General features: G+C 32.1%; 1 protein-coding gene across 1 annotated transcript in view; it reads right to left on the bottom strand.

The window, feature by feature from the left end:
* CSMD3 (CUB and Sushi multiple domains 3) overlaps nucleotides 1–12,795 on the bottom strand; it is a 1,584,452-nt gene that overhangs the window by 905,665 nt on the left and 665,992 nt on the right. Inside the window, 1 exon segment of the mRNA XM_043974157.1 lies at nucleotides 880–957. Coding sequence (XP_043830092.1) covers nucleotides 880–957 — 78 coding nt within the window.

Here is a 12,795-nt window from a genome sequence, read left to right as displayed (position 1 = left end):
CCACCTATAGTGCTTTGTCTTCTTTCTCCACCCTGAATTCCACCTTGAAACTGCTTTGCACAGCACATTTATTTTTACATCTGCATTGTTATTCCTTCTCCCCAGTAGAATTTGTTTGTTTGTTTGTTTTTTATTTTGTGGGGCAATGGGGGTTAAGTGACTTGCCCAAGGTCACACAGCTAGTAAGTGTCAAGTGTCTGAGGCTGGATTTGAACTCGGGTACTCCTGAATCCAGTGCTTTATCCACTGCGCCATCTAGCGGCACCCCCCAGTAGAATGTGTTAGTGTTTCGTTTTTGACTTTGCATTGTCAGTTCCTAGCCAGTGCCTTACACAGTGTGTACCTAATGCATATCTGCTGAACTGAATTTGATTACTTTATAGGAAAATTAAGTGCCCCTATTTAAATGACCTATTAACTAAAAATGAAGACTGTTATTTTTTTCCTACATAGCAAGTGTTCATTAATTTAAAGGGTTTTCTCTAGAAATACACAATTCTTAAGTTGAGAACTTGATAAGCATAGACAGAAATGGAATCAAAACACATCTTTCTAAGGAAGGTCACCACAGACCCATTCCTAGGTCAAGAACCTGATGATAAAACTATAGACTCAGCAGAAGGGGTGCTCAAATCACATTTTCTTCTTTTTAAATATCAATGACAGTAGATACTCATCTCAGAATGAGTATCTTCCTGCAACTAGTAAATGTAATTCATATTAAAAATTTTCAATGATTCACATATTTAGTATTTGCCATGCATGTTATAGAACAATTAATAGTTATATTGAAATACACATAAAGTTCAAAACACACAACACAGACAGCACAGACTTCACTCTTGCACTAGAGAAAGTAACAAAAAGAAGTACACTCACAGATAGAAAACTTGTTGCTGTTGTCTTTCCCTGGAAACAATTTAAATCCTCTAGATTTAAAATCTATGGCCTTTTTCACTAGTTAAGAAAACAAACAAAAACATGTATCAGGAAATACATTCTATAAGATGAAATACAAGTTAACAAATTTTGTTAGCATGGAAGTATGCAAGTTAAAGAGATTGCTTTCAAAAATCCTGGCATAGCCCACCTCAGGAAAAATAGCAAAATAAGGACCTTTAAAGAAAAAAAAAGTTTTCTAACAGGGTTGTGAATATGATATGAATGAAAACAAGTTCATATGTAGAAATAATTTGTTTGGCACTATGCTGGGTGTTATATTTAAGGGTAAATAATGACAATTATGTTTTCCATTTAAGACTGTAATCTTTCCAAAGTAGTGGAATCAAAATAAATGAGAAAAGTACATGATTGGATTTTTATGCAGCTATTTTTGGGGAAAATATTAAGACCAACTCCCCCCCCCCCCAAAAAAAAGAGCTAGGTATGATTTTCTATGTTTATTTCTTCTGTTATTAGACTTAAGATTTATTTCACACAATGACCTTACTATCAATGGAAAGAATCATGTGAAAATTTTATTTTAAACTAATTATCTTCTTGGTGATGTTTTATAGATTTATATTCAGTCATTTCTATTGATACAGAGTCATTGTATTTCTAAGAGCAGACAGAAATACTTTGAGGGTAAGCATTCTATTTTTCATTCAGAAGTTATCTTATCTGGACACACAAACTCAGTGATTGACATGTTTCTACTTTTGCTTTAAGTGTTTTATCAAAAATAAAATTCAAAGCAATTAAAGAGAAATAATGGGAGAAATAAGAACCTGTATGACTAAAGAAAAACTAGATTAAAAACTTTTCCATATTGATTGCTTAAATGCAAATTGTATTCATTACAAATTATTGCTCCACTGAGATCGGGTGACTTAGCAGTTACCTTGGGTCTACCTTTGGAAATGTGTTTCTAATATTCTTAAGTTGATTTTTGCCTTTTGTTCAATTAATTAAAATTAGGGAGTGTTTGATGCATTTCAAACAGGAGTGACAGATAAATGATTATTTCTTAAAGTCAAGGACAATTGGCAGAGAATGGTGCTGTTTAGTGGAAAGAACACTGGACTGACCCTTAGAAGATGTGAGTTTTGAGTCCCAGTTTGAGCTCTTCTACATACTACAAATATGGAAATCTTAGAAAAGTCATCTACCTGTGCTTCAGTTCTCTATTGCATATGTAAAATGAGATAGTTTTGTCATTAACTGAGAACCATAAGGCCATTTTAAGGCCATTGCTTTTAAAAACCTTTATGTAGATAAAGGTTACTGGTTAGAATGCAGCTTACTGGGTAGATTATCCACAAAGTGCTCTTCCCCCAGCCCCAAATAAGAGTTTAAAATTGAATTGTTTAAAATGTGCTTAGCTATATTATTTTACTTTAGCAGTTGTGTCATTATATTTTTTCATAGCAATTCAAGTTTTAAAAATGCGTTTGTAAATTGTCCTAAAATCTTTCTAAGAGATAATGGACATATGGAAAGTCTCCTCATTCCTCCTCTTCATAAAGTATTATGACTTTTAAATAACAACTCTTAGAAATGTATGGCAGTTTTAACACATATTTCAAATTCTTAAGGGAGGACTAGGAAAAAAAAACTGGAAGGAATGCAAGCATAAGGAAGAAAGTAGAACAGTAAAGAAGAAAATTATGTGAAATATTAACCTGACAGCCATGAAAAAGATTTTTTTTTTACAAAGAAGTGATGTATCTATATAAATTAGCAGATAATATTTGTGAGGTTATATACATATGTATGTACAATGGGGAAAGATGGAAATAGGATCATATAAGTATATAAGACCTATTGTTATCATGAAGCACAGGATTATAAACTGGGCACTATGCAATAATTTTGTTTGTTGTTCATCCCTGCTTCATGTATTAGCTTTTCAGGGGTCTTTTCCTACTAAATTGTGCAGCATTATTTGGGATAGAAATATTATATTTTTGGAGGGCTGAATATATCCAATTTAAAATTCCAGTGATTAAGCAGTAAAAAACAAATGTGACATCATAACTTGAAGTACCATTTCAGAATTAGAGTTCAAGTGCAGGAAAAAATAACATTTTCCAGCAAACCAAAATATAATTTAAAAAACGAACAATAACTAATAGCTTAAGAAATAAGTAAAAAATCTTGCAAAATTGGGCTCATCTTTTATAAAAGATATGAAAAAGACATATGGAAAAATAGTATGAACCAATAAGAAGAGATGACCTATAATATGTGCATGTGGGTACACATGATATGTTAAAACTCAAGGACACAGTAGTAGAATATCATTATCAATTGTGTAGTTTTATAAGGTTTCATTATAAAACTGTACAACAGATGTTAAAACCCTAATTAATGATTACAGTCTCTTATACCCCATTTAAAAAGGCTATAGTTGGTTAATAGAACTAAACTTGACTTTGTAAGTTGCTTAAAAGTAGGAATTGTTTCATTCTTTTACCTTTATATCACCAACACCAGGCACAGGACTGTTGCACTTAATAAATGTGTGTGACTGCTTCATTCATTACATAGAGAATCAAATATTTAATGTATAAATAGCAATTATAATTATGATAAACTTGTAAATTTAGTTTTAAAATAATTTCTGATGGTTTGCTACAAAGTGGGGGCAATATGATATGTGAAAGCTCAAAATAATAAAATATTTGATTTTTAGGTCATTAATACAGGGATTTCTATTTGTAAAATCTTTTTATTATATTTCACATTAACACCAGAAAGGATCTAAGAAAATAAAAATGACTGATTAAGATGATACATACGCCCATTTCCTTTCATATGTGTATATCACATCCAAACATTTTTTCAAGGCTGTACTTTTCTCTTTAATGATTTTGGTAAGTATTGTAGAAATAAAGGTTATGTATGTTCCTTGTTATTTTCTTTTCTCTTCCCTTCCTGTCCTAGCCACAAAAGTTTAACACTGTAAAGTTTTTATTTTTCCCCTGATTTTTTTTTGTTAAATTAATAGTTTGCTTTTTAACTTCAAGATAGAAGTACTGCTTGAGAAAAATGGTGTATTTGAAGGAGAAGTTCTATATAAAAACCAAACCAGCATGATATAGCAGATAGAGTGTCAAATTTTGAATCAGTAGCTTAAGCAGACACCTAGCTCTAATACTTACTAGCTGTTTGAAGACAGACACAACTTCCTCATATCTAAAATGAGGAGGGGGATGATGGTATTTATGCTCCTTAGTGTACAGGGTTATAGTGAAAATTAAATGAAATCATGGATATAAAAGCACTATAATATAGTTTCCAGTTTTTGTTATTTGTATTACTATTATTATAAATAGCATTAGAGAGAGCACTGAATTAGTACTCAGAAAAATTTGAGTTATACTCCTGAATCTGCAACTTATTAGCCAGGTAACTATAAGCAAATATATTAATCCCTTTGAGCTTCAGTTACACTAATCAGAATGAAAACCCAATATAAATTTATAAATAATAACTACTTTCAACCATGATTATAGTAATGCTATTTTGATATTGATATTGATTTGATACTGAGTTAATATATAGAAATATTTCTTTTATACACATGCACACAAATATGTCTATATCGCTCTATATGTATATATATGTAGTTTGCTTACAATTGAAATATCAGATTTATTTGTATTTTCAGATGTTCACATTCAGTTATTGGTTACTGCCCATAAATGAACCAGGGTTTTCTTTTTGTATTTCACCAGTGTGTTTGATTGTTACATCTCAAACCAAAAAGTAGGAATCTAGTTTTTGCCAACACTTTTCTCATTTTGGCTTGACAAAAGACATATAAATCAACAAAAGATTGTTCTTCAGAAAAGAAACAATTTATAATTGTTCGTGTGTGTGTGTGTGTGTGTGTGTGTGTGTGTGTGTGTGTATGAGGGTTAAGTAACTTGCTCAAGGTCACACAGCTAATAAGTGTCAGGTGTCTGAGGCTGGATTTGAACTATTTGAACTCAGGTTTTCCTGAATCCAGGGCTGATGCTTTATCCACTGCACCGCCTAGCTGCCTCCTATGTTCGTTCTGTTAATCCTTGTCTGGTAAACAGAAAAATTCACTTGGTCTCTATTGATCATAGGACCTATTGTTCTAGTTTCAACCATATTATATAGAAAGTTGTCCTGCCAATGCATGTCCATACCTCTGGAACTTAGTCTTTTTGTTTGTTTATTTGTTTGTTTTGTTTTTGTTTTGTGGGGCAATGAGGATTAAGTGACTTGCCCAGGGTCACACAGCTAGTGAGTGTCAAGTGTCTGAGGTTGGATTTGAAATCTGGTCCTCCTGAATCCAGGGCCAGTGCTTTATCCACTGTACCACCTAGCTGCCCCTGGAACTTATATAGTCTTACAGAGTTGTCTAAAGCACTGAGAGGTTCAGTGGCTTGTCACAAAGCCCATAGAAATCAGAGGTGGGGCTTGAATTAATATATTCCTGAATTTGACGCCATGCAAACTTTAATCTTCAGAAGTAAAGTAAAATAAAAGGTGACATCATAATGTAGAGAACAGAATGATGGACTGAGAGTATGGAGGCCTGAGAACCAGTTGTATGCCTGCCACTTATAATGTATCCACTGTAATAAGAGAAAGTAAAAACAAATCCCAGTGGGAGAGAGTTCATTTCACTGTAGGGATTATGACAGTCTTGCTGGAAAAGGTAACACTTGGGCTTAATGTAGAAGTATTTCATCCGTTTATCATGACAAGAAAATTTGCTTTATTATAATTTGTTTAATGTCAACAAAAGGTTTCATACCATACATTGCTACATTGCTTATCAGAAGAAGCATCACTTGATACCAAAATGTATTCATTTCTCTATGGGGCAAGGGCGCTTATCCATGCCAAGTCATTTCCCACTGGTCTTGGTAGTTGGAAGAAAACAGAACCATGCCAATTTACAAGCAGTGAACCATTGGCTTCTGGGGAAGATTGTTGTATTTCAGGGAAGAGAGACAAAGTTTTTCTATCCTACTAGTTTGTCACTGGCCTGCTCTGAACGCATTTGAGACAGGATGGGCTTTATTGATCTTTTTAATTTTTTTGGCATGTGATCCACAAAGATTGGGTAAAGAAAAGCAAAATATAGTGATTTGATGTGCCTTTGCCTGTACACAGACTTATTTTTAAATTCTATCACTTATTTCAAGAAAGGAACAGACGGTGCCTCTTCTCTCTGCCACCATAAGCCACAAGGTGAAGATGCAAGTGCTAACTCCAAGTAGAATGCACAGAAGTGAAAAAGTAGGAATGTGCTTATGGAGAGACAAGTAGTTTAGTTGTACTTCTGTGTATGTCAATGAGAGTATGAAATAGATCAGGGAAAGTAATCCAGGGTTGAGCTTTCATTTACCAAGTCAAATACTTCATTATAATAAACAATGAAAGAATGAAATCTTGTATTCTTTATCCCATTCAATGAGGCATGATTGAAAACATATGGTCTGGTGTGGGTCAGCAGATAATGGTCCTTTCCACAACCTTATGTGGGTAATAATATCATTAATTGATAAAGGCCTTGAATGCCCATTTAAGGAGTTAGGACTTTATTTAAAAGTAGATGGGGAATTCCTGCATGTTTTTTTTTAAATCAAATTGAGTTTTATGCTTTGAATGTTACATTATTAAATTTCCTGGGTAATGTATTGGTATTGATTAGAGTAGGAACATAGTAGTAGAAGTTCTAAGCAGTAGGGCTTGGTTATTGATAGTAGAAATAGAAAAGGACAGGACTGAAAGACATAGAGTTGGAAATAAGATTTTTTCATAAAATCATGAATTTTAAAGCAGAAGGAACCCCAGAAGTCATTTAGTAAAGTCACCATTATTTTATAGGTGTGAAAAATGATCCCCAGGGAGATTTGTTGGCTTATTTGTTGGTCATAGAGGGGGATTTGAATCCATGTTTTTTGACTCGAGTCTGGTACCCTAACCACCTGGCAACTAATCCTTTTGTTAGGAATTGAGAATAGGGTTCAGGGAAGAGTTAAAGATGATTTGCTGGTTTAGGGACCGTATGTCTAGAAGAAATATCTCAAAATAGAGAGAATTCAGGTAGAAATTAAGGCTGCAAATAAAGAGGAAAGATTCTATGTTGAAAACATTGCAATTGAGAGCCTGATGAGATGTCCAGTAAGAAAAGGAAGCAAGGAAATAGGAAGGGAAGACCTTATTAGATCCCCAATAATAGATATCTGAGAATATTGGCAAAATGTTATTCCTGATTATTCTTAACATCAATGTTAATGTCAAATCATTTGCAGTCTCCATAAAAACCATCCACTTTAGATTTCTCATAGTGAAACATCAAAATTCCCTTCTGAGTGAGGAGAGCCAAAGCATGTGCTTTATCACTAGTATGAGGAAGAAAATGCAGGTTATTATTACACCAATTTCCAGGAAGTTCTCACAATAAAAAGTACATCACTATCATGCTTATAAATTTTTCCTTATAATCAAAACATATGTGAAACACAGTCTTGGAATTAGAATGGAAGTTCATAGAAAAGCTGTGCTATAAGTTAATATAAAGCCAATTGCCAATTGTGTAGGAATGATTTGACTTGTGATATGAGTTATACCTATAAAACAGGGTTGTCATCCATAGAAAATTAAGTAATAGAAATCATATGAGTCTACCCTTTTGGAAGTCAATGGGAATTATTTTATGACATAATTTTTTAAAACTTTCACAATGAACTTGAAGGTCCATTGATGAATAAATATATAGTGTTACATAAGTAACAAGTAATGTGACTGGAGAAATTGAAAAGCATAACTTATTTTTTTCAGAGAGTATTAATAACTAGAGATTACTACATAACAGAATCAAAGCAATTTGGAATAAAAAAGTGGAATCAGGAAATTGATAGATATTTAAAAAGCTGCAGATATTCAATTTCGCCTTTAATAAATACACTTATTTTAACCTTTAAAAATTTCTGTAAAAATGGAGGTTGTGTTTAAGACAGCCAAATCTAATTCTCTTCTGCACTAAATTGTCTTATTTATCATTTGATTTATTTGTGTCTGAAGTTTTAAAGTGATAGGAATTGAACCCCAAATATCTTTGTTAACAAAATTCATGCCAATATAAATACAGTACTTTTAGCTACTTTAACTTAGAGTCCTTAAGATTTAAAAATCTCTGTGGTGGTACCTGGTACCTTCATTTTGCTCCCATATATAGGAGACAGGAACAAATTCAACCATTTTTCCATATAGAGAGGCTGATATCATCAAATAATCATCATAAATTTTTAAATCAAAGCACCAAGTATCTTTAGTCCAAAAATGTTTGATTTGAGGCTCTATGCAGCCCCACTTATTATAGATTTATTAAAAAATATATTAACATTATCTCCTACATTAAGGTAAAAACCACAATGCTTATATGAAAAAATGGCAAAATTTTACAATTCCATGCAGTATTTTGAGGAATGAATATAAAGAATCTAAAACCATTAATTTAGAAATAGAAGAAGAAATTAAATGTTTAGAGGATGACTTATGAAACTTTATTTTTGCCATATATGTTAATTGCATCAAGTTTTTAATCTACATTTTACAATGTGATGAGGATAAATGATTGGCTCACAATCCGGCAATTAATTATTGGATCCTGACACCAAAATCTCAATATGGATAATTTTAGTTTGTACCATCAGAGAGATGGAACTAATTCAGGAAACTTCAAAACATATGTTGATGGTAGCAGATGTACCAGGTCTGCTTGGCTCCATAGACCTAGCAGTTATGGTGCAGCAGAAAATGTCACAACTAAATGAAAATAATGAGAGTTTTTGGAAATCATTTTGGGAGTTCTTATAATTGATTTGATAAAAGCCAAAATATGATTAAAGTTACAATTGATAAGGCTTATAGATATCAATACTTTCAATATTATGTATACTTCCACCAATGGAGGTAATAACTTCCAATTTTTTTGGCATTTGGAGTTAAATTGAATATCTAATTCTTATGCTATCTTTGGCCAAACAGGATAGTTTAAACTTCTAAAATTTATTTTTTTGAAATCCTTTAATATGTTTTATGGCATTGTAAATGTCTATTTTTGTAGTTTTGTCCTTTCCCTTGCTTTTTGATCATGAATTACATAATAAATAAATATACCACGCAATATGATACATCAACTATATGATATATAAACTGTATCAACAATATGAAACATAGATACAATATGTTTGTGTGTATATGCATACGTATACATATATACACACACACATACACACACACACACACATATATGTTTGATTCAATATCTTAAGATATTTGCTTCCAAAAGGGCTTGAGAACTTCAGCTTATTTAATTGGAAAGGAAGCAACTAATCAGGGATCACAATTAATGAGTATCATTCATCTAGAACATAATACACTATTTCAATATCAAAGGGGAAATGGAATAATTAATGCATTGGTATTAATCCAAAATTACTAAAAAGTAATTTAAAACCATTTGACTATACTCTCATAGGCTTTGTCACAAAGTATAGACTGGATAAGTTTGAAGTTCTTACAAGTTTTTGACCACAGTAATTTATGATTTTATATCATCTAGGCTATACTTGCATAATGCACTATTTTTGAGACTGGCAGAAAAGTATTCCCACAGGGCACATTAGATTCAAGCTGCTAACTTGCTAGACTGTGAAGAAAGCCAAGAATACCAACTCAGTCTGCTGGAAAATTAAATTCAATATAGGATCTCTCTTGACCTATTCCCCAACTCTATCCCACCCTTGTGTCTAGGTTCTTTATTCAACTATATTTCTGTCTGCCTATCTTCCTATTACATCCATGGTAGAGAGATAATTTCACATTTATGGCTCTTGTTTATAGCATTATCTTTGTCTGCTCATTTTCCTTCTGGGGAATGTTTAGAAGGGCATCATACCAGAAATGGGCTTGTTTGAAGTAAATATCTCAATAGACCTAAGATAGCCTTTTCTAATTTCTATAATTGTAACTGTTCTCCTTCTATGAATGATCATTTTATACTTATAAGTTTAATGTTATGTCATGCCCAATAGAATATAAGCTCTGAAGTAAGAGAATATATTCATATATATATTGTACATATGTACATATCTATACTACAGTGTATATAATACATATATACATGTATCTACATTATGGTATATGTATGTATGCACAGTGCCTAGCACAACACCTTGCTTATTAAGTGGTTCTTGAAATACAAATCACACTAGGTAGAATAGATCAGAAGAGTTAAACTCTCTGTGCTCACAATCTACTTTGTGGCTTATAATACCCTCTAGTACCATATAAACCAGATTAAAATATAATTGTGAAATATTTAACAAAATAAATAAAAATGCAATAGAATTTGGATAATGTTGACTTATGGTTTTCTAAGTCAATATGTGGAAATCCTCATATAGAGTTTAGTTCCTTTCCCCCTTCCTATTTGAGTTGACATCACTGGAATAGATTATGTTATGAGTGTTTTTTTTAAAGCATTAGATAGAGGATCATAGATAGAAAACAAGGTAATGAATTAGGAGATCATAGGAACAAGGTTCCAGAAAAATGGACTTCAGTGTTGTTTCTAGTAGAGTTCTCTCATTTTATAGGTGAGGCGTCTGAGGTCTGGAGAAAGTAGTGATGTGGGTTATGTCACACTGATAGTAACAAGATGTGTATCCAACTCCTCTGATTCGAAAGCCAGCATTCTTCGTACTTCCTCAATCAACAAAGGGATATGGGACTGATGTTATTTAGAGGATCTTATTGGAACAAAATATGAAATTATACTTTTTCATGTGTATATTGTTTTAATATGTGGTCTATTTGGCTTCTACTATAAGCTATCTTAGAAATTTACTTAATCCTTTATGATAAAATTTTTTCTTAGCTATTTCATATTTGTTTTCCTTCTTATGAGGTTTTTTATAGGTTTGAAGAAAATGCTTCATTTAGGAGAGACTTATATTCTCACTCCCAATATGGCAAAATGTAGAAGCTGCCAAAGAATTAGACCAAACCAACTTTTTACCTCTATCTCATTAATTACAATATACATAGGTGTAGTTTCTCCAAAATGATAGTAAACATGATAGTGATTATTGTTGAAATTTAATTAGTGCATCGATGTTTAAAAACAGTTTCTATTCATAATTTCATTTGATGAAGAGCTCACATAGGAAAAGATTAAATAACCAGGATATATGTCTAGAATGTAAGCTCCATGAGGGCTATGACCATATCTAATTCTTTTTTTTTTTTTTTGGCCAGGCAATGAGACTTGCCCAGAGTTACACAACTAGTAAGTGTCAAGCGTCTGATGACAGATTTGAACTCAGGTCCTCCTGAATCCAGGGCTGGTGCTTTATCCACTGTGTCACCTAGCTGCCCCCATATCTAATTCTTAATGTTCAAATAGCATCAAGGACACACTGAAAGTCTCCATTAACTATTGGTTGAATTGAAACATACTTTGATACCCCTTGGCTCACTTATAGTTTGAATCAATATAATTAGTGGAATTACTTAAATATAATAAAGATCCTAGTAATTTTGCTTAGTAACCTAAAATTTAATTGAAAAATACTGTTATCCCAATCAATTGAATGAGTGAGATATAGGAAATTAATGACTTTGCTAGATTTATACTGATATTAACAAAAAAAATCATTGACTATATTTGTTCAGAATAATTTGATAGGCTTTACTTAGTCTTTAAATATTTTAGAAGGAACAATTCAACAAATAAAGGGACAGGTTAGATATCTTATAAATTCTATAATTTTGTATTTATTTGATGTTGCCACTAAGAATTATCCAGACTATGTAAAACATTAAAGCTATTAATGGCATATAAAACAATGACAGAGTATAATGTATGTAATTATGAAAAAAATGTATTATCTCTTTATGGCCAATGACAAACTGTTCCACCATTTATGCATTTTTCTGGTTTTCCTAAAAGCATCCAGGTTAATGGTATGTGTCCATTTTGTGCACAGCAAGAGAGCTATATGCTTTATAACGTCACATACAAGTGCAGCACCTTGTTACAAAATTGGATGAAAATGGTCTAAAGTAATCACAAATAAAATAAACATGTGTAAGGTGTTGAAGTATTTCATATCTCGAAGTCAGGAGAGGCTTGCTCTGGCACTAGCATTTTTTTGTTTTGTTTTTGATAAGAAAAGAAAGTGAGCAATTGGTTGTCTATGTTATCACCTGAGTTCTATCACTATTTATAAGTCTATGTATCTCCACACCATTCTTATTTGCAAGTACTAAAATTCCATCAAAAGTCATGAAAGTCATGAATACCTTTAACATGATACACAACTTCAACAAAAATGGAGTTGTACAATTAGGGAGGAAGTATAATAAGCATAATAAGGATTTTGAGAAGAATATATGATGTAATAAAAAGTGCATTTGATCTTCTGTCTTTTTGTTCTAATTAGGAATACAAGATAAATCTTATCAGCATCATTTGTTGAGAATGGTGAATGTAATGATACAACAGTAGCTTTAGTCTTACAATAATCAGTCTGCATTTTGGGTATCAAACTATATGAAATACTATATATTATTGCCGTCATCTCCCATAGGCCTAAATGTTCAAACTGAGGAATGTTGGGTAATATGGACTTTTAAAAAAGCTAGGCAATCATAGCCATCAGTTAAAAACTAGGAATGAAAACAATAATGTATGGAATTATTTTAAAGGAAGAATCAAATATTTAAAGCAAAAACTATGTTAGGATGGACAAAACAGTAAAATGCAGAAACCCAACTGAATCTATCAAGAGCAAT

This window comes from Dromiciops gliroides, chromosome 1, assembly GCF_019393635.1.
Source record: "Dromiciops gliroides isolate mDroGli1 chromosome 1, mDroGli1.pri, whole genome shotgun sequence".
In the NCBI taxonomy this organism is placed as follows: domain Eukaryota; kingdom Metazoa; phylum Chordata; class Mammalia; order Microbiotheria; family Microbiotheriidae; genus Dromiciops; species Dromiciops gliroides.
The sequence above is the reverse complement of the archived record's forward strand: the minus strand, read 5'-3'. Positions and strand labels throughout refer to the sequence as shown.